Below are 23172 nucleotides of genomic sequence, written 5' to 3' on the forward strand. Positions count from 1 at the left end.
AATAAAAACTGATTTGGTATTTTTCTTAGTGCTTCATTGGAATTTGGAAATCTAGATGAAAGTTCTTTGGTTCAAACAAATGGAAATGACCTCAGTGCAGAAGACAGAGAGCTGTTGAAAGCATACCATCATAGTTTTGATGATGAAAAAGTAGACTTGGATTTGATCATGCATCTTCTATACAATATTTGCCATAGTTGTGATGCTGGTAAGTACTGTCTGAAAGAATTGAAGCAAACTGTGTTGAAAAATTAGTATTTAGTTGTCAAAATTGTTCTGTAATTCTATTGATAGTAACGTGTGAATAGTTTTTATAATCATGTACCAATGTGTGAAATCACATCATATTATTCTTTATAATTAGTTTTGTTAATTGTGTCTGATTTCCCAAGATTAAATACTGAAAACATTCTTCTCCAAGGTGCAATATTAATTTTTCTACCTGGATATGATGAAATTGTTGGTTTGAGGGATCGCATCCTGTTTGATGACAAGCGGTTTGCTGACAATACACATAGGTAAACTATAAAGCTTTGTACTTGTTGCTTAAGCTAACAGGCAGGTTCTATAGTCCATTTTCTGTTTTCAATTGTAAACAGATATCAAGTCTTTATGCTTCATTCAAATATGCAGACATCTGATCAAAAGAAGGTATTAAAAAATCCACCTGCAGGTGTCCGAAAAATAGTAAGCATCATAAGATTTTTTTTATGTTCTATTTTTGTTATTCATTGATCTATTTTCATATTAATCATAAAATAATTTTCCATTGCAGATCCTTTCTACCAATATTGCTGAAACAAGCATCACTGTCAATGATGTTGTCTTTGTTATTGATTCTGGTAAGGTAAAAGAGGTATGTATGAATAAGTTATATTTGTACCAAATGAAGAAGATTGAGTTCCAGTGCAACAACTACTTTAATAAAAGACTTCATTTTAATTGCAAATTTCTTTATAGATGAATTTATCACAAAAATGTTTTACTAAACTATTCTACCTTATATTTAATATGTGGGATATATTTTGGTGTTCCAACAAATTAGACAAGAAGATTAGCTTCTATTTACTAACTAGTAGTAAGAAAGTAAAGAGTTTGAATACATACAATAAATTTATCACATCGTGGCAATTTGATTACATATGTTCTATTTTCCTCTCATATGTGGAGATGGGTTGTATCCCTCTTGTTCACTGATAGAACCTAATACTTCACATATAGTATATAGTAGTATAGTAGGTGTTCTGAAGGTATTTGGATCAAGAGAATCTTGATTAACAAAGGAAAACAAAATCCTAAAAATTGAGAAAGATGTATGCTGTGGACCCCAGGCTTCCAGATGTATATTTACTTGCACACATGCATAGACACATACATATAAAACCACAGCAGCATAAATTAGAGTGAACATTACAGCATTTAGCCAACAGTGCAAATCATTACCTGGCTTTGTGCAAAAGAGAGTATTTTTCTTACTCTTATCTACTGTTGATGCTTTCATACAACTGGCCTTTCATAAATTGCAACAAAGACTTCAAAGCATAAAGTATTTACTACTGGGCCCTTTGCAAAAAAATTTCTTCTCAGACAAAAAAGTGGTAACATTTGTTTCCTTTCAGTATCAACATGACTGATAATTCCCAGTTCCACTAACTTTTAGTAGATCAAATGATAGGGGATATTGGTTTTTCAAGGAAGAAATGATTAAATGGATATAAGTAATCATTTTTAGTGTGGAAAATTCATGTTCTCAATGTCATTTTAGGATTATCTTACAGAGAATAAAATTTATTGTGGGTTTTGATAAAATTCATCATAAAGGAAGAATAAACTGTTTCTGCTATAATAGTATTAATAAAACTAAGTGATGAGCCTATAAATATCAAGATTTATCAGATTGCTCTATACCTGCTCTCTCTGCAGGGGAGACTGAGACAGAAGGATCTAGAGTTCAAGGCTAGCCTGGGCTACATAGCAGGAAACTATCTGAAAAAGGAAAAAGCAAAAAGTACAGGTTTATTGCTCTTAAATTATTTAAAGCTGAAGGAAGTAGATTTTGAGTATTTTAGAAATTAATTCTTTTAGGTGTTATCAAATCATGCCGTAGACACAGTGATAGTATCAAGTTATACTAGCAAATGAAGCAAATATTATAAGCTAAGCAGGTACTTTCTAAAGGTTTCTAAACTTATTGACGAATACATTTGTGCTTGCTCTGTGTAATTAGTTTTGTGCTAGAGAAAGCAAGAGCACTGAATAATTGAAGTATTGTATCATCTCAGAGATGTATTGAACCCCTCCTACCACAGACTTTCACTTTAGACCCTTGAGGCTGTCTGCTGTTACTAATGATTATACTTCTCTTTGAAACATTCAGGAAATGTTAATTTCTTGATAACTCAGGAGGATGTTAAGTAGCAAGGGTTAAAATACTTCGCTTTCAGGTGTTTAGTTTGTTAATTATTACTCTCATTCTTCCAGAGATTTCCTCCTTGAGAAGTAATTCAGCATTTTTTTTCTAGTCATTACGGTTTCTTAAAATGATGTAATGTGATAGAAAGTAATCACCACAGAATCCTATTTTTGCATTTTATACTGTTTTGTTTGTTTTTTATAATGATTTTTATTTTTTGACATGGTAATCACATCATTCCTTCCCTTTCCTCCTTCTGCCTCATCCCTTGCCTCTTCCTTGCTTTTTCAAATTCATGTCCTCTTTTTCTTTGTTATTTATTTATATATATATTTCTAAATACATAAATCCAACCTGTTCAGTGTGTATGATTGAACCTGTACCCATGTGATGTCAGGACTGACCACTTGATATTGGATAGCTAATTGCTGTATCTTTGCTCAAGAAAGACTGTTTCTTCTGCTCTCAGCATTCCCCAGTTGCCTATAACAGGCCCTGCAAGCGTTCCCTTTTCCATGTCAGGATATTCATTGGTGTCATCCTTTTTCTGGTTATGCCCACCAGCCACACTGATGTCATGATAAAGTCTTGGTGTTTTGTGAGAATCAGTTGTTATTAAACTGCAGGAAAGAACTGCAAACGGTTCCACAAGCACAGCGTAGAGATTAGGTCTTCAAAGTTTAGTTTGCCATTCATTGTTTTTCATTAGAGTGTTTACAACCAACAAATCTGAGTTTTTAAGAATTAGTTTCTTCAATAGAGGAGAGTTGTGGGGGAGAGGGAAGGTGGAGGAAGACTTTGAAGAGGGGAGGGAGGGGAAGCTTTGGTTAGGATTTAAAAACAAGAAAATAAAAACAAAAAGAATCACTTTCTTATAATTAATCAAGAGAGGGCTTTAAGTTTAACTTGTCATGTTAAAATATGTTGAAATATCTATTTCTTCTTTAGTACCAATCGTATTTTAACATAAAGATGATTTAAATATTACAGAAATCCTTTGATGCACTGAATTTTGTTACAATGTTAAAAATGGTATGGATTTCCAAAGCTAGTGCCATACAGCGCAAAGGCAGGTAATGTACATTTTGTGTTATAATTACATGCATATCTACATTCAATTGCCTGTGTGATAGTAATATTGTCATATACATTACATATTTATTGTATATTCTTTTATATGTTAGTTTCATATTAACCTTATTTTATATTTTCTTTGTCAAGCAAACTGTTGGTACTTTAAAAATTAACTACAAAAATTTAAATTGCATTTCCTTCTTTCTTTCTTTCGTATGTGTGTGAGATGCTATGGTATTCAAAGGATCTCTTTCAGGAACTAGTTTTCACCTTCCACATGTGGTTCTTGAGATTAGAACAAGGAGTAGGGCTTGTTGGCATGTGCCTTTAACCCCTGTGCCGTCTCACTGGCCTTTTTGGAGTACTTTGTCAGGAGTTAGATTTAGGCTATGTTGCAAGCCCAGGTGAGAGCAAATCCCAGCATGGAGGGAGAGGGGAGTTGAGCACATATTCTTCCCTATAGCTGTGGAGTTATTGGCAGTTGTTAGCTGTCGGGGGGAGAGAAAGACAGTTTTCTTGAAGAGTGTAGCCTCTGCTAAGTAGACCATGTATTGATGGAAGACTAGACATCTCAGACTAATTGGAAGTGAGAATGGATCTGGGAAGCAGTGTGTGTGTGTGTGTGTGTGTGTGTGTGTGTGTGTGTGTGTGTGTGTGTGTGTGTGTGTGTATGAATATAGTCAAAGCATATTAAATGAAACTCAAGGAACTAATAAAAATTTAAAACAGAAGAAAAAGTTAAAACTGTAGTATAATTCATGCTAACATAAAAGATGTTTAAAGGAAGCAAAAATTATGAGCCATTTAAAAATAGGACACAGGAATAATTTCTTTAGTATACAAATAAAATTTTTATAATTAAAATAATTTTAGTAAAGGCCAAAATAGTTTATTAAAATAAAGACTATCCATGTCCTGTTGATGCATTGTTTCACATATTGAACTTGAACTAGCAATCCTTTTGTCTGTGTCTGCTAGCTGCTGCCATTACAGGAGTGGACATGTAACTGTACCTGAATATTTCACTCTTGATGGACACTATCCAGTTCCCAATCTTTGATTATTATGTTGCAAAGAACAGTCTCAAAAACATCTCCACCTCATATATACCAAATAAATGCAAATTAATGAAGTATTGTGATTTTTCTTCAGTTTCTTCAATCTGAAACTAATGAACTTGTTATATAGAATATAAAACATAAAGGCAAAAATATTGGCTCAGATATTTTGCTAATGGGAATTAGCAAAATTCTAATGGGAGTTCTTCAGAAGCTAAATTAAAACTGCATTTAAGTCTCCTTTTTACTATGTAATCCATCCCTCACAATATATCTTAATTTTACTTATTACATATATGTGAAGATTTTTTTAAGACTGTTCTTTGCAACATCATAATAAAAGATCTGGGAACTGGGTAGTGTCCATCAAGAGTAAAATGTTCAGGCACAGTTACATGCCCACTCCTGCATTGGCAGCAGCTGGGAGATATCGATAAAAGGCTTGCTAGTTCAAGGACAAACTGGGTTAGATAGTGTGTCCTGACTGAAAAATACCAAAAGAAAAGATACCTTGTATACTAAAGGCTTTAAGGTATGATTTCTGTGCTATGTAACTACGTAGAGTCAGGGATTGTTATAATTATGTCAGGCTGTTCTCTTTGTAACAGAGTGTTCTTGATACATTGAGCTGATTTATAATATTAATTGTATATTATTACAGGTCAGAAATCATAGTAAATCTCATTGTTATATTTTCAATACATATCAGTTGGCAACCTTTGTTGTGAAGCATTGGGGTAATAGTAATGACTAAAGTATAGTACATTAATTTTAAGGTGAAATAAATGCTGTAATCCATGTTGGTGTGTGAGTAGTACTATTTGCTGTAACTGGATAATGCTTTTAGAGGAGTTATAAGTGAATTGAAGAAAAAAAAAGGAACCACAGAGAGACATTCCTGAAAGGTTAAGGAATAGTCAGATAGGCCTGTGGGACAAAATGAGCAGGAAAGTTGTTTATAGTTTTAGTTTGAAAGAAGATGGTGAAAACTTGGCTGAAAGTTTGGAACAAGTACTTAAGGACCATTTTTACTTTTCTCTCTTTTTAAAGAAGTGTGTGTGTGTGTGTGTGTGTGTGTGTGTGTGTGTGTGTGTGTGCCTGTGGAAGCCAGAAGAGTTGATCTCCTGGACCTGGAGTTATGTGGAAGAACTTGGGTCCTGTCCACAAGCATTATTCACTCTTAATTGTTGAACAATATTCCCAACCCTTGTACTCTAAAAAAGGTAGTGATGTGGTTATAGCATTCTTTCAGTTCTTTGGAGAATGGGCTCGTTAATATTTCACTTCCATAAGAGAGAAATAATAGGCAGAATTATTGTAGCAGGGTGATAATTCAAGATATAGTAAAGAAGTAATATTGGGCATTATTAATATGTATGGAGGTGAGGGGTAAGGAATCAAGTAGAATCAAGAATGCTGAGTTGGCAAAAAGGCTCATAAAAGCATTTGCCATGCAAGCTGCAAACCTGAATTTGATCACAGAAACCCATGGTAAAAGGAGAGAACCTACTCTTAAAGTTGTCTTCTGACCAATGCATGTGCACTGTGGCATGCCTGTGTCCATAAACTAACTAACTAACACTCTCTCTCTCTCTCTCTCTCTCTCTCTCTCTCTCTCTCTCTCTCTCTCACACACACACACACACACACACACACACACACACACACACACACACACACACACATACACACACAAATAAGAAATGTTAAGTGTTAGGATTCTGTTCTAGAAAATTGGACATTGCTGCTGCTGTTGCCAGACAGAGAAGTTGGTAAGGGTTCTTCTGTTGAGAAGAAGAATTACCTTTGGCTGTCTTGAGCTTTAGTTGACTGGAAAATCCAGGTGGAGCTAGCTGTCTAAGAAATTTCTGAAGTGTAGGCTGTAATTAGCATCAGGAGATTTAGGATGGATGGAAGTTGAAGCAGTTAAGATCACCTCAGATGATGAGATGATAGTGGATGAAGAGCAGAGGACTGTGGTCCAGCTTCAGAGAGAAATCAGCATTTAAGGTGTGGGCAAAGGATAAAAATTCCAGAGGAGGCTGACTGGATAGGAAATTTGAAGAACATGTAGTTGGGAAGTAATTGATGAATAGAGGAGTGGTTCCAGAGTCTGTATGGGTCTGAACCAGGTCCTCTGCATGTACGTTATGGTTGTGTAGCTTGGTGTTCTTGTGGGACTCCTAACGGTGGGAGTGGGGGCTGTCTGATGCCTTTGCCTGCGCCTTGGACCCTTTTTCTCCTAATGGGTCGCCTTGCCCAGCCTTGATATGAGGGTCTAGTTTTATTGTAATTTGTTATGCCATGTTTGGTTGATGTCCCTGGGAGGCCTAACCCGCCCCCCTTTTTTAAGGGAAATGAAGGAGGAGAGGGGAAGTATGTGGGGGGTACTGGGAGGACTGGAGGTAGGTGGAACTGCCACTGCAATGTAGTGTATATAAAGAATAACAAACAAAGGAACATTGCAAGAACATCAGATTTTGTAGGCTTTGTGATCGTGCGCTCTCTCTCTCTCTCTCTCTCTCTCTCTCTCTCTCCTCTTTCTCTCTCTCTCTCTCTCTCCTCTTTCTCTTTCTCTTTCTCTTTCTCCTTTCTGGGTTGTGAGCTCCATAAGGTTGGAAGTTTCTCTGTCATTCATCCTGGACATTAGCTATTTCCCTGATTAGAAGAACTAAAAGGAGATTATGTCATTATATTTTCTGATGCTTTCCAAGAAAGTGTATGCCACTGTGGTAATGGGATAAATCTAATCCTGTGTGGTTATATAATCCATAATTTGTACAACTCTAATCAATGGGTCTGAAAATAGAACTTGATAACATCTCAGTAAAATTGATTAATTTTAAATTAGGAAGCATTAATGCTTTGAATTTCACTTGTTTTTCATATTTATGTTACTAATTTTGATTTTTTTTTTAAACTTAACTGTAGAGGACATTGTTTGTGACTCTGGCTCAGTAAAATAATAATATTGAGTCCCAGAGCACTAAACACCTTCTAAAATTATTCATAGATGATAAGTAAGGATTAGAACTCATGTCTTGATTTTGATTAATTTTTCTGTCTCCTAAATCACATTAATTTATAGCTTTATTATTTTCCTTATTCCTTATCTGAGTCTGAATTTTGTGTTTTATTTTTAAGAGCCGGACGGTGTAGACCTGGAATTTGTTTCCGTCTGTTTAGTAGACTCCGATTTCAGAACATGCTGGAATTTCAGACTCCAGAGCTCTTGAGAATGCCATTGCAGGTAGACCTACAGCTCTAAGGCTTTGTCTATGGGTGAGGGGACAGCTGCCATTTCAGTTTCTACAGATTGGGCTTGAATTAATCACTTTACAAAATAAAATCATAAGTTAAATTTTATGAAGTCTGGGAATATATCCATAAAAAAGATTTTTCTGTATACAATCTTATTGAACCTTCAGATATTTAGTTACTGGAATACATTTAAATTATGGGGCCTACTGTGTGTGTGTGTGTGTGTGTGTGTGTGTGTGTGTGTGTATTTTTAATTGTAGCATTTTAAGAGTGTCAAATACATAGTATGGATTTTGAAAATTCCGGATAGGATTAGAAACTAAATTATTTAAGTTGTCAAAGGTAATACCAACATCATAGTGTAAGATGCAGAGATTACCTTTGTAATTTTGAAACTTCATTCACTGAGATTTCCAAACTTTCATTAATTGCTTTTCTTTGAGTTTTCTGCCTTTGTGCAAAACTACCAGAAGAATATCAGTTTGATTCTGTATTTTTAAGATTTACTTACTTTATTTTTATTTACACGTGTGTCTGTGTGTCTGTGTGTGAGCATGCCTATTACCTGATGTGAGTGCTGGGGACTTAACCTCCTTCACTGCGGTGCATCAAGTGCCATCTCCGCAGCCCCCACTTTGATTCTTTAGTCTCTCAGCCTAGATGCCTGCTTCCTGTCATTCAAGGGATATAGAGTCATGTTTTTGACATCCATATCCTTGTGATGGTTTCCTATTCTCAGTGTCTTTGCAAGATTTTCTATTCTTTTTATATATAATTAAAAATTCTTAGAGCCTAAATTACTAGATAAAACCTTCAAGTGTTTCCAGTCCCCCCATCCTCATGTTCCTACTCATACCAGATTTAGTGTTTTTTTTCAAGTTACGTTTATTTCTTTTGTGTATGTCTTTTGCTTTAACATGCTAACCCATTTCCAAATTTCTTTCCTTTATTTCTTTTATGGTAAACTTCTATCCTTCTCTTTATATCTTAGTGTGGGTGTTGCTTCTTCTAGGAAACTATCTGTGACTTCTCTTGCTCTTGCTGGAACTTGATTACAGTTTATCCCCACCCAGTATCTTCATAGCAGTGAACACAGTTATAATTAAGTAACTAAGGACTTTCTAAAGTAGTATAAGGTCTGTTTTTCCCTCTCCTATAAACTCCAAAACATCAGGCACTGCCCTCTCCTTCTCTGACTTGTTGCATAGTGCCTGTCTGCAGAAAGCACCTGAGTATTTGTTAAATGGAAAAGATGGTTGAATGAGTGAGTATACTGGGAGAAAAATGAGTTACTGTTTGGATAGTGACTCTCTAAGTTTTGTGGGTAAAAACTATGTGAGAAAATGTTGCCAGAGGGGGCAGTGGTCATCTTGCTGTAAGTTGATTGATGGTGTTATGAGTGCAAGTGTATGTTTCATCAAAGATGTTCTTCTATTCTTTGACTCTGAGACTTTGCTAGTCTGGGACTGGGAAACAGTTCTCATGGTTTCTTTAAAATAAAAGTCAATGCTCTATATTTACTTTAAAATTTTTTTTGCTCTTGTGGTTTACAGGAACTTTGTTTACATACTAAGCTGTTAGCCCCAGTTAATTGTACCATTGCTGACTTCCTTATGAAAGCCCCTGAACCGCCTCCAACTTTAATTGTAAGAAATGCTGTTCAGATGCTGAAGGTTGGTGTTTTAATTATTTTACTTCTTTGCTTTTCAAATTGAAATTTAAGCTAAATGAGTATATGTTTTAAGTGATTTTATTCTTTTAAAAGATTTTAGTTGATCAGTACTTTAAATAGTGCTCTTATAATTTAAAATAGTTCTTATATATGTGTATATATTTAATACAAAATATATTTTCATGTGATATGAGAGTAAAAGAATTATTTGCATTAATTTATACTTAATAAGTATTTAAGTATCATTTTGGGTTATGTCAAATTGTTTTTTTTGTCTCCTTTTACCTAGACAATAGATGCAATGGATGCGTGGGAAGATCTGACTGAGCTTGGGTATCATTTGGCTGATTTGCCAGTAGAACCACATCTTGGTAAAATGGTCCTGTGTGCTGTTGTTTTAAAGTGTCTGGACCCCATCCTTACAATTGCCTGCACTCTTGCTTATCGAGACCCTTTTGTACTGCCTACCCAGGCCTCTCAAAAACGTGCAGCTATGCTTTGTAGGAAACGTTTCACTGCAGGGACTTTCAGTGACCACATGGCACTTCTCAGAGCATTCCAGGTACTGTTACTTTTGTTTATTGCTAAGCATGATGTGTTAAATACATTCTGGGACAAGGATAGCAGTTTAAAAAATAAATAAAAATCTATAAACATTCTGTTAATTTTATTTTACATAGGAAGCCACATTTTATTCATTTGTATTTAAGATTTATTTATTTATTTATTTTTATGTATGTGAGTGTTTTTCCTGCATGTGTGTCTTTGCATCATGTGTGTACCTGGTTTCTCAGAAGGTCAGAAGAACAGTTTGAGTCCCTGGAACTAGAGTTATTGAGAGTTGTGAGCCACCATGTCAATGCTTAGAACTGAACCTGGGTCTCTACAAGAGCAACAAATGCTCCAGTCTCAGAAGTCACATTTTATCAATAAAGCAGAAGTGGATAGGGAAACGACCATGAGGCCTCAGTCCTACACAAAGAACTATAGGCAACTAAGGAATACTGAGAGTAGGAGAAATACTCTTCCCAAGGGAAGAGCACATCAATTGGTTACAGTATGAAATGGTCAGCCCTGAAAACATTATAAGTAAACATATAAGTAACATTATACAGACAGAGTAGGTTATAGTTAATAATATATAATGCATGTAACAAAGAAAGAGGCCATGAATTTGAAAGAGAGCAAGAATGGGTGTATGGGAGAGTTTCAGGGAGGAAAGAGACAAAAGAAATGATGTAACTATATTATAATATCAAAAAAAGATAAATATTTTTTAAAAAATCTGCTCCTTATAGTTTAGCATGACCAATTTATCTTTATTTTGTCACCCCTATTTTCTCCTCATTAGGCTGTATATATGCACTTATATATTTATATTTCATGTTTGAAAGTTGCTTATTGTTGAGTCATGACTTGGCCAAGAAATACTCTTAAAATTATTATTGAGAATGACTGTGTGCTATGTGGAGGACACAGAACAAAGATTGGAAGAAAATTATCTTCAATTTAGTATTTGTAAAATTATTTTTTTAACAATATTTCTTTTACTTCTGCACTCAAGGCACTATGCCAATAATTTAATATTATAAAGCAAAAAAAGACAATTTAAAACTTTTAAAAATAATAGTGAGATATTGAGTAAAGAAAATGATAGGACAAAATTAGCCTCTGAGGAGAGAAATGCAATGTAATTTAGAAATTCAGATATGTAGGAAAGAATACATTATTTCTTTAAAAAATCTTTTATAATTGTTCAAATTTCTTGACTGTAGGCTATGCCTCTCTCTATATTCTTACATTTCTCTTCGTTTATGTGGAAAACACTCTCAGGGACTCAATATTTTTCCAGCATATGTAATGTAAACAATTGCAAGTTCCTTTATGATTATTATTGAATGATGGATTGTTGAGTTCAGATATTAGATAGTATATATTATAGATACCTAAGTAATAATCAGAAATCTAGAGTAGAATCCCTGTGTTGTGTTCTTTCTAGCTCTCTTGAAAGCTGATGAGATAAAATACAGCATTCTTTTTGTTATGTTCCAAGCCAGGATAGCATATTTTCAAAGGCCAGATTTTTATATTGTATATATGATTTCTAGAAATCCCACTTATTGCTTTTTAAAGATTTAATTTATTTATTTACTTATGCATTTATTTTATGTATATGAGTGCCCTATCTGCATGTATGACGTTTTGCCAGAAGAGAGCATCTAGAGATGGTTGTGAGCCACCATGTAGTTGCTAGGAATTGAACTCAGGACCTCTGGAAGAGCAGCCAGTGCTCTTAACCACTGAGCCAACTCTCCAGCCCCCAAAATCCCACTTTCTATTTCCAGTCAATTGGGAGAGTAACATAGAGGTTGTTTTTATTATTATTAGGAGTTTCAGGATTCCTAGCTGTAAAAGTATTTTAATGGACAATATAAGTGGAAAGCCTCCCGCTTATGTGTAATAAAACTAGATATCTATATACCAGCCAAAAACTGTATTTATGAGGGAAATTCTTACAGAGTTGGTCATTTGAGTCACTTGATGTTCAATTCTCATTGGAATTTTGTAAACTCAGTTAACATGATAGCAGTTGTATATAAACTAAATGACAAGTCTAATGTGATTAAAATTTTACATTTTTTTGTAAAATTATTAGAATGATACTTTACCTTTAGTGATTGATACAGTGGCATTACTTTCTTACCTCGGTGAGGAATGGTTGGTAAACACGTCTTCCACATACTCTGTTTTTGTAGGCATGGCAGAAAGCACGAAGTGATGGCTGGGAGAGAGCCTTTTGTGAAAAGAATTTTCTCTCACAAGCTACCATGGAAATCATTATAGGCATGAGAACACAGTTGCTTGGGCAGCTTAGAGCATCAGGTAAGGTTTCCTATGTGGAATACTTGCTTGTCCTTCATGTTTCTAGACTTAAAGTGATGCCAATTTCTGCAGTTTTTTGTTTTCTTTGTTGTTGTTGTTTGTTTGTTTGTTTGTTTTGTTTTTTTTGTTTTTCAAGACAGGGTTTCTCTGTGTAGCTTTGTGCCTTTCCTGGAACTCGCTCTGTAGCCGAGGCTGACCTCGAACTCACAGAGATCCACCTGTCCCTGCCTCCCAAGTGCTGGGATTAAAGGCGTGCGCCAACACTGCCTGGCCAGTTTCTGTAGTGTTTTATATCCCATTATGTCTCTGTATTCATGAGCTGATGTGTACACTTCTCTATCTTCTGGACTTTTCCTTATTGATGAAATAAAACATTACACAGGTTGTAGTAGTAAACTATATGGACATGGTCTGTGTACCCTTTTGATACTGTTGGCAGTGAGCAATTTATGTTTTTTGTTAAAGATCAGTTTAGATTTAATAAGTTGTTATATTTACTTTTGCCACTACCAACCAGAAGTTATTTAACTCTATAAAATAGCAATTATAAGAATTTAAGTAGATTGATCTGGCTACTGTGTATGTAGGTGTAGAGCACTAAAATGATTGGTAATAACTTGAAGGTACTTAATTCTTTTTGAGAAGAATTTAATGTTATTTTTTCTTTTAGAATTGCTTCTTTGAATGATTTTTTTTTTATTGTTGGCTTTTTTTTTTTTAAATAACATAGTTAACTGAAGTGATAGTCAATAGTATCAGAATCTGGATTTATAGGTTAGCTGAAGTATTCAGGGAAACCAGAGAATTGAGAATTTAGATTTGTTTTAAATATAGGGAAATATGAAGGATTTTTGAAATTTAAGCATGTAGTTAACTATACTTCTACAGTTGATGTCTGAGAAAGTGAAAACATTGATACAAGTAAAAAGAATGGTTCGGTTTCAAGTTGTGAACTTGGAGAAGGTTTCTAATAGTATCTGTCTTAGTTTGGTTTCTTGTGCTATGATAAAGACGATGATCAAAAGCAACTTGGGGAGGAAAGGGCTTATTTCAACTTACAGTTGTTACATCACCGAAGGAAGTCAGGGCAGGAACTCTTCCGAAGCTATGGAAGAAGGTTACTGACTTGCTTGCTCAGCCTGTTTTCTTAGACCACCCAGGACTACCTGCCGGAGATGGCACTGCCTGCGGTGGGCTGGCCCCTTCCATGTCATCACCAATCAAGAAAATGCCACACAAACTTGCCCACAGGCCAATCTGATGGGGGTGTGTTCTCAGTTGAGGTCCCCTCTTAGATGACTAGCTTTTGTCAGGTTGAGAAAAAGCTAACCAACACAACAACTAATGAGTGACTTTACTGAAGAGTGTGCATATAGAGCCAGGCATATTAGCTATACACTGACATCCTAAATGCTCAGGAGGTTGAAACAGGAGGATCCATTCAGGGCCAGTTGGAATTACATGAGATCTTATCCCAATAAACACTGTACTTCATCTAGCCTGAACAGATCTAAACTTTGCTTTATTGGTTTTATACTTCACACTTGGTGGAATGGATTGTATTAATCATGGAGTTGAGTATTGTTAAGTTTATAGGAAGTTACAGTTATTGCTGTCAAATGTACACAAATGTTACGAACCTTTTGCATGATAGAGAAGATTGGTGTGCTCTTTTTATCTGTGCAGGTTTTGTTAGAGCACGAGGTGGTGGTGACATTCGAGATGTTAACACAAACTCCGAGAACTGGGCCGTTGTTAAAGCTGCATTGGTAGCAGGCATGTATCCTAATTTAGTCCATGTGGACAGAGAGAATGTAGTATTGACAGGGCCAAAGGAAAAGAAAGTACGATTCCATCCTACTTCAGTTCTCAGTCAGCCTCAGTATAAAAAGGTAAAACATTTTTAATGCTCTCAGACCTTGTGGTGAATCAAATTTAGGTAGCTGAAGATAAAAAAGTACTCTACCTCTGCTTTAGCAAATTAATTGGTAAAATATGAGTAATGAAACATTAAATCTTAGAAATAGCAGGGGTAGCATTGGAAAAGCAGTGAGGAGATCTGATAAACCAGAAGAGCAGTGGCTTGCTGTAATGTTTGAGTGCTATTGTACATCATCTGTTTCACTAGAGAACTTAAAAGTATTCCCAAGAAATTAAGTAACTAACACCATTTTTAACTGTCTCAATAGATTCCTCCAGCCAATGGTCAGGCTGCAGCAATTCAAGCATTGCCCACAGACTGGCTTATTTATGATGAAATGACCAGAGCCCATAGAATTGCTAATATCAGGTGTTGTTCAGCAGTGACACCCGTTACTGTCCTGGTGTTCTGTGGACCAGCGAGGCTGGCAAGTAATGCTCTTCAGGAACCTTCATCCTTTAGAGGTAATGTAGTATGAAGAAGTAAAAAGTCTATTTGAAATAAACCAGTAACTTAAAAATACAAACTTCTGTGGTTGATAGAAAATACTGAGTTATATTTGATATATAGTGAGACAATTAGAAAATACAAAGATAAATTTAGTGTAATGAGATAGGGAGTACTAAGATGTAGTTGATATACTGAGACAGTTAGGAAATACTATAAGGCATATTGGTATACTAAGATAGGAAATTCAACTTTTTTGAAATTGATTTTCAATATTGTTGGTTTATTTTTATTTATCTTACTGATGGAAAGATGTTTGTTTTCTACTTGAGTTTAAGTGATAATATAAATAAGGATAATATTTAAAGAGTAACTAATATTCTCATCTTTACACAACTACTTTTTAATATGTTTTTCTACTTATATATTTTAATTATTTTTCTAATGCTATTATTTTGTACTTTTCCAGGTTTTTGGTTATAGCAGGTTGCTGAATAATGATGCCCATTTTTATTTGTTTTGTGTGTTGGTGGGCTATAAGAATGTGATAAATGTGCAAGTGTTGAAGGAATTTTAGAAGGTGGCTTTAAGTGACTTCATCTGTCATTCACTCTGCCTGTTCCTTTGAGGCAGGCTCTCTCCCTGAGCCTGAAGCTCGTGCTTTCTCAGCTAGGCTGGAAGCCAGCAAGGCCCTGCGATTCTCTTGTGCTCAGAACACCTGCTTGTTACGTGTATGCTGGGATCCTAACTCTGTCATTGTGACTGTGCATTAAACATTCTTAACCATAGATAGAGCTGTCTCTCCAGCCCCTGCTGCCACATATTTGAGATTGAAAAACTAGGAGTAGGTTAAATCTAGACACTACGTAGGTTAACAGTCAAAAAGTCTTTTTTTGATATGTTTAAGGGTGAGATGTTTCCGACACCCTAAGTGAAGTGTTTTTAGAAGGCATATGACTATCTCTATCTTTTGGAGTAGAGAAAAGAGGCATGGGAAGGACACATTTCAGAGCTACCAGATTTGTAAATATTTTAAAGGGATAAGAATGTTTTTAGAAAAGAGGAAGAAAGTGCTGAAGGTAAATATATTTTAAGAAGGAAATGCGCTGGGCAGTGGTGGCGCACACCTTTAATCCCAGCCCTGGCAGAGCCAGGTGGATCTTTGTGAGTTCGAGGCCAGCCTGATCTACAGAGTGAGATCCAGGACAGGCACCAAAACTACACAGAGAAACCCTGTCTTGGGGGTGAAAAATAAAAGGAAATGCTTGGCTCTATTAACCACTACTTTGAATGAAAAGACTGAAAATTGTAAGTTGGGTTTGGCAATACGACATTTATCAATGGTTTGTCAAGAACAATTTCAATGACATGATTGGCTCAGAGGAGATTGAATTTCATGGTGAGAGTAGAATTAATATGATAGGAACCCAGTGTGGTAGTATACCCTTGTAATTCCAGTCCTTGCATGGCAGAGGCAGTAGGATGGTTGTAAGTTCAAGGCCAGTCTGGTTTACACTGAGTTCTAGTCAGGGCTACACAATGAGATTCATTCCAAAAAACTTCCAACAAACAAACCATGGCAGGTGACTCCTAAGAGAGTTGCTGTGGTGGGAGTTTTGGTTCGTTGACATCTTTCATTCTTTTCATTCATTTAATAATTTCTTTGACTTAAAATTTATCAAGTAATTACTTGATAAATACATGTCAATGTTATTTATGGTTCTTCCTTATACCCAGGCCATCCAGAGTAAATGGCTCTATTCTTAAGGTTGCTATCATTAGGTGCTAGTGTTTAGAATAATTTAAAATATTAAAGATTTCATTTGTACTTTTGATTCTGTTCTTTTCAAGAGATAAATCTCCTTACAGTTGTTTTTTTCATCTTTTGCTCATTTGCTTTTTTAGATATTACTATTTTTCTATAAAACTTGAATTATATTTTAATTTTTTAAAATTATTACTGTTTTATTTCATAAATTAGCTCACAGAGTAATAGGCTTCCTTATGGGGTTTAACATAATAGTTAGTTGATTCTCTGAGCCCTAGTCCCCTCCCTTCTCTCTGCCCACTTCCTCTCAGTACCCTTCTGTCCCTTGGTTTCCCTTCCATTTTCTTGTATTGTCTTCCCCATATCCTCCCTCAAGGCGCTTTTCTTGTTTCCCCTAGCAGGCTCTCTTCTAGTTTCCTGACCTTTATCCATTTACTATCATTTAGATAACAGGCTAGGAGCTGCATAGTTAGAGGCTAATATCTGAGCCTGGGTTTACCTTACTTAATATAATGTTTTCCAGTTGCATAGATTTTTCTGAAAATTTCCTTTTTCTTTACGGTTGAACAACTTCCATTGTATTTATGTGCCACATTTTTCATTATCTGTTGATGGACATTGGGGCTGATTCTACTTCCTTACTCTTGTGAAAAGAATAGTGTAAACACATCTCTACAGAAGAATGCAAGGAACATTTGGGTATGTGCAAATGGTTGGTATAGCTGGACATATACTAATTCTATATTAGCTTTTGAGATGCCAGTAGACGGATTTCCACAGTGGCCTTAGTAGATAAGGGCTCCTCTTTTCGTCCATCCTTGCCAGCATTTATTGTCTTTATTTTTCTGATGGTAGCCATTTGGACAAAGGTGAGATAGAATCTCCATGTAGTCTTAAATTGCATTTCTCTGATAGCTAGCTGTTGAACACTGTTAAATTGCTTAGTGCTTGTTTGTGTTGCTTTTTCTGAGATCTTTGTTCAGATTATTGGCCAATACTGATTGTCAGGAGTTTCTTTCTTTTTTTTTTTTTTTTTTAAGTTTTGCAGTTCTTTATTTATTTTGGAAAGTAACTCCTTTTGAAGATTGTTAATTCTGATAATTTGTTTTGCCATGCAGAAACTTTAATGTTATGTAATCATATTTGTCAATTGCTGAGACTTTTTTCCTGTGCTGTGGGGATTCTGTTCAGGAATTTGGCATATGTCTTGAAGTGTTTTCCCTGTGATTTTTCTTTAACATTCTAAGTGGTTTTTTGTTTTATCTTTGATCCATTTTAAGTTGATTTTTGTGTAGAATGAGAAATGCATGCCTAATTTCATTCTGCAAGTGGATACCAAGTTTTGTAAGCAAGATTTGTTACAAAGGCTTTCTATTTTCCAGTGGTTTTTGGTTGTTGTTGTTACCTTTGTCAAAAGTTAGACATCCAGAACTGTTTGGGTTTGTCTCTGGGTTGTCTGTTACATTCCATTGGTCATCTATTACAAGTCTGTCTGTGTGAGAGTACCATGCTGTCTTTATCACTATGGCTCCATAGTATACTTTGAGGTTGAATAATGTTGAGATCTTCAGCTGTGCTTTTTCCTTAAAGCTGCTTTGCTATCCATAGTTTTTGGTGTTTCCATACGAATTTTAGTGTCTTTTTCTTTAGTTCAATGAAGAATGTCCTTGAGATTTCTAGAGATTGCATTGAAATCTGTAGATGGCTTTTACTAGTATAGGCATTTTCATAATATTAATCCTGCCAATTTAGGAATATGGCTTTATGGCTTTAAAAGTATTAGCCTTTTTCTATCACACTTTAAGTTGTTTTGATTACTATATATTCAGATTGATTGATCTTATACTATTTACTTTCAGAGTTGAGAAAATAATTTTTCTGTTGCTGTGATGAATATTTTTATTTTCTGTAATTTGAGTTTTAAGATATATTTTTCTCAATGAGGTAGATTTGATTTAATGTATTCCTCCTCCTCTCTTGGAAGTGTTTCTCCCTTATCTGTACCACTTGTTGAATTGTATTTATGTATCATTTTCTAGAACACTTAAAGATGCCTATTAAATTTGGAATCTTTATGTAAGCCTTATGTATATTCTTTATCTTCTTTAATGTAACTGTTAATTATATTTACACCGGACACTGATTTAGTATTTTTGTTTACCAATAAATTCAGTATCTGTTCATGAAGGACCTACCTGTAACTCTTTGCTGCCTTTATATTGCTAATATATTCTTTGATAATTGTCCGTTTTTAATATTCGGTTGTTATCTTGTACTCCTTTCTGAATGCAACAGCTCTTTTTTTCAACTTTAATTTTTGTTTTCTTTCAGAAAGTTCAGTATGTTTTATTAAACAGTACTTTATATTAGGTTTAGTACTACACTCTTGGTAACTTTTATAAAGATTGGCTATATTTCTGGAGTCTGTCCTTTTCTTCCACCATGGATTCTGGACGTCAAACGACATGTCAGGCTTGTGCAGCACTGAGCCTGACGTGTTATTTGGTCTATATTTTATATATTTAGATGAAGTTTATAATCTGTTTGATTAGATGAACTTCCTGAATGAATTGTTAGACTGTGAAAAGGAGTTTTGCACATAAGAATATCTGCTCTGTGGCTCTGCCATTTTGTAAGAAGGTAAAGTGATGCATTTTTTCCATGTGTGTTGTGACAGCTGATGGCATTCCCAATGACAGTAGTGACAGTGAAATGGAGGACAGAACTACTGCTAATTTGGCTGCTTTGAAACTTGATGAGTGGCTTAATTTCAAACTAGAGCCAGAGGTAAGTTGCTTTTTTTTTTTTTTTTTTTGGTTTTTCGAGACAGGGTTTCTCTGTGTAGCTTTGCGCCTTTCCTGGAACTCACTTGGTAGTCCAGGCTGGCCTCGAACTCACAGAGATCCGCCTGGCTCTGCCTCCCGAGTGCTGGGATTAAAGGCGTGCGCCACCACCGCCCGGCGGTAAGTTGCTTTTTAATAGGACATAATTTTTTTTAGTTGATATGAGTTGAAATAGCATGCTAAAATTTTTATCTTCAATATTGATCCCATAGTATTAGAAAATACCTATGGCTTGTTTTTCAGTTTTCATAGAGCCATCATACATTCTCTGCCACACTGAGTTTTTCTTCTGTCAGAGGACTCAAAATAACATAGATGCAGCCCAGAGTCTATGTTTAACTATTATCTTGCTTTGTTTGTGCTGCTATAACACAGTACCATGGGCTGAGTAATTTTTAAAAACGAGAACTTCCTCAGTCTAAGATCAGGGTGCTGGTGAGGGTTACTATGTTTAACCAGATGACAACTTAAACCCTGTGTCCTCAACAGGGAAGAATGGTGTGTCCATATATGATGGAAAGCTAAAGGGCAAAAGACATAGACTCTGTCATCTTTTTAGAAGGATGTCTAATCATTGTCATTTCTGAAGATCACATCTTCCATTACTGTTACATTGGGAATTAAGTTTCAACATACATTTTTAGAGGGCCCAAGATCATCTAAGCCATAGTAGTAATACTTTAGTATTTCTGGATATGTAATAATTGAGTATTGAGTACAGAACGTCATTGATTTTTGCCATTTTATTAGAGAAAGATATGAGTTCATTTTGTTTTCATAACTAAATTAGGAGAGATAAATTTTTGTTTTTCAAATTTAAGATTTTCTTGACACAGTCTTTTCTTATTCCAGGCCGATTTTTTTATGACCATTCTCTGTCCATTTGGGGACACAACTGCATTGTCAGTGTTCAGCACTGGCTAGCTTTTCTCTTTATCCATCACTCCTCTTATTCATGTATTTATCACATGAGCATACTGCAATCTCGTTCCCATTCCCATCAGTCCTTTACTTCCATGTTATATGCCAGTCTGTCTTTGATAACCTGCTCTACTTGGCACTATTGTGTATCCCCTCCTCTTTTAATCCTGCCCCTCTATATTTTTCCTCATGAATCCTGCTCCAAATTCTCTGTCTTAAATAAAGTCAGTCCTTTTTTATTCTTCTTCCTTTGTAGTCATTTCTTTTTGCCTGTGTGCTGTGCTTTAAATTTCAGGTGCTTATGCTTTAAATAAATTTTCTACTTCTAAGTGCCTTGCTATTTTCTTCACTCTCGCTCTACACAATTCCTGCTAGCTTTATGTCTTTGTAGATTTAGAACTGATGGCACTTACGTCTCTCAAGTCTGTCTCTAGATTAGGCCTTCTTAATGCATCCATTTGATTCCTGGCCATCGTCATTCAGATGTGCTCTATAGATGCTAAAGTATGATATGAATAAGCTAAGTGCTGCATTTTTCCTTATTTACCTAACTGCTGCCTTTTCAGTATTAACCACACACTACCATCATCAGTGTTTACAATCTCCATTATTAGCTGTTTTCTTTCCTTCTGTGTCTCTAGTGCCTAGAATATAATATGATTGCTAAAAATTTCATTTATGCAACAGAATGAATGAAGTGAATAGAAAATTATCTTGAATGTAAGATAAAGGTAGTTCCTTACACAGACAGTTATAGACCATAACTAATGTCAAGAACCTTCTTAATTTATGATACACATTTTGCTTGTATTTGAACTGAGGATGCTTTGATTACAGGCTGCCAGTTTATTGCTGCAGCTCAGACAGAAGTGGCATAGCTTGTTTTTACGCCGGATGAGAGCTCCATCTAAACCTTGGTCTCAAGTCGATGAAGCTACCATACGGGCAATTATAGCTGTTTTAAGCACTGAAGAGCAGTCTGCAGGTTTACAGCAACCATCTGGAATTGGCCAGAGGCCAAGACCCATGTCTTCAGAAGAACTTCCTTTGGCTTCCTCTTGGAGATCCAATAACAGCAGGAAAAGTTCAGCTGACACCGAGTTTGCTGATGGAGCCACTACTGCAGAAAGGTGAATCTAGTACTTTATATAGATGGGTACATTTTCTCCAGGACAATGACCTGTTTGTACTGCTTCCTAATCATACATAATGTAGTGTATGTAAAAGATTACAATAAAATGGAGTTCATTACTTTAAGATATTTCTTGTAAGTACTAAGGGAATATGAATGATTCTAAGGTGGTGCCATTCTTTCAAGAAAAAACTGAAAATGTTGCATATCCAGAATCTGTAAATTTAAGGTCTTTTTGGAAGATAACAAGTTCTGAAATGATCCACTTTAGTCTAGACACACTGACTAGGAAACGCTGGCAGTGCTCTCTAAGGAGCGGTTTTCCTACAGCACTACCTACTGTTAGTCCTCCTAGCTAGCACTCCTACAGAAGAGCATGCTGCCTCTTCAGTGACACACTGAGTTCCTGTTGGATGTAAGGGCAACAGCAGTGAAGAAAGCAGGTAGTTTTTCTTCATTCCATCAAAATAACAATTTTCCCACTTGCTATATGTTGTAGATTTATTTGAATCCAGGGTACCTACTAGGTAGGGTGTTAAGGTTTTTTTTAGTATATGGCCATATGGAGTATTTCCTCTTACTTTAGAAATTAGGTCAGTGCTGCTGTGAGATGCCCAACATACTGAACTTGTCTGTTTTCAGCTAGCATCATTAAATCTTATACTCTATTTATTCTGTGTAAATTAGTGGGTAGCTTTCAAGGTCTGATTATATCTCTGGTTTAGCAAGAGTATTTTTAGACGATATTGAAAATCTTATACTGAAACCAGAATATACCACAGAGTACATACTGTGCATTTTTTTTAAATTAAAAAAAAATTAAATGCTATTTGTGGTATTTATAGAATTTTAGAAGAATCTTAGAGTTCATTAAGATAACTTTTTAATTTAACAAATTAAAGTTCACATTCACAGGGTTATATGCTCATTTAGTGTCCTTCTAGTATATAGATTTCATTCTCTTCACTCTAGTCCAGTATTCTTTCCATGTTAGTATACTACCATTTTTAAGTTTATTTTACATGCACAGTACCATTTCCGATTTCTTAGAATGTGGTTTTTACCTCGTTTTTTTAAATGTACCCTATAATCTGTGGTTGTTTTTTGTTGTTGTTTGGGGGTGTGTGTGTGTTTGCACATGCACACACGCATATGTGTGTGCCAGTGTCAGAAATTAATGGATGTCTTCCTTAGTAGCTTTCCACCTTCACTTTTGAGACAAGGTCTCAATGAACTTAAACCTCCCTTATTTGGCTAGCTGGGGAGCAAAACCCAGGGATTTGCCTCTCTTTGGCACCCTAGTTCTGAGAGTACAGACACTGCTTTTTATGTTGGTACTGGAGATTGAGTTCAGGTCCTCATGATTGCATGGTAGATTCGTTTCAAATACTTGACAAAGACAACTTAGAGGAGAAAGGGTTTATTTTGACTTGTATTTCCATGATGGATAGAGTCCATTGTGCTGGGGAAGACCTGGCAACAGGGAGGAAAGGCATGGCAGGATTGGATGTAGGAGCAGGAAGTTGTCTGGTCGTATTTCACCAAAGAATAAGAAGTGTAGTGAGGCTATAACGCCTCAGAGCTTGACTTCAGTGCCTTGCTTCTTCTAGCAAGGCTCAGCTGCTAAAGTATCCATAACCTTCTGAACAGGACTACCAGCTGAGTAACAGTGGTCAAACAGAAGAGCCTATGGGGACATTTTACATTCAAGTCACAACAAGTAGCAAGCACTTCGCTGACTGAGCCATCTTCCCACCTCCCAACTCTTTCTTATATATA

At 35.6% G+C, this 23172-nt stretch overlaps 1 protein-coding gene across 2 annotated transcripts in view; it reads left to right on the plus strand.

Annotated features, from left to right (window-relative positions):
* Ythdc2 (YTH N6-methyladenosine RNA binding protein C2) overlaps positions 1-23172 on the plus strand; it is a 59993-nt gene that overhangs the window by 28664 nt on the left and 8157 nt on the right. For both annotated transcript variants that reach the window (XR_008219160.1, XM_052742127.1), the window contains exons 13-25: positions 30-208; positions 422-518; positions 600-687; positions 776-856; positions 3404-3486; positions 7690-7795; positions 9360-9479; positions 9768-10040; positions 12235-12361; positions 14048-14253; positions 14551-14746; positions 19175-19284; positions 21099-21391. Coding sequence is in view for 1 of the 2 variants with exons in the window: in XM_052742127.1 (XP_052598087.1) it covers positions 30-208; positions 422-518; positions 600-687; positions 776-856; positions 3404-3486; positions 7690-7795; positions 9360-9479; positions 9768-10040; positions 12235-12361; positions 14048-14253; positions 14551-14746; positions 19175-19284; positions 21099-21391 (1959 nt within the window). In the remaining variant the exon portion in view is untranslated. The remainder of the gene's footprint in view (positions 1-29; positions 209-421; positions 519-599; positions 688-775; positions 857-3403; positions 3487-7689; positions 7796-9359; positions 9480-9767; positions 10041-12234; positions 12362-14047; positions 14254-14550; positions 14747-19174; positions 19285-21098; positions 21392-23172) is intronic.

This window comes from Peromyscus californicus, unplaced genomic scaffold (assembly GCF_007827085.1).
Source record: "Peromyscus californicus insignis strain IS unplaced genomic scaffold, ASM782708v3 Scaffold_17__1_contigs__length_78620276, whole genome shotgun sequence".
In the NCBI taxonomy this organism is placed as follows: domain Eukaryota; kingdom Metazoa; phylum Chordata; class Mammalia; order Rodentia; family Cricetidae; genus Peromyscus; species Peromyscus californicus.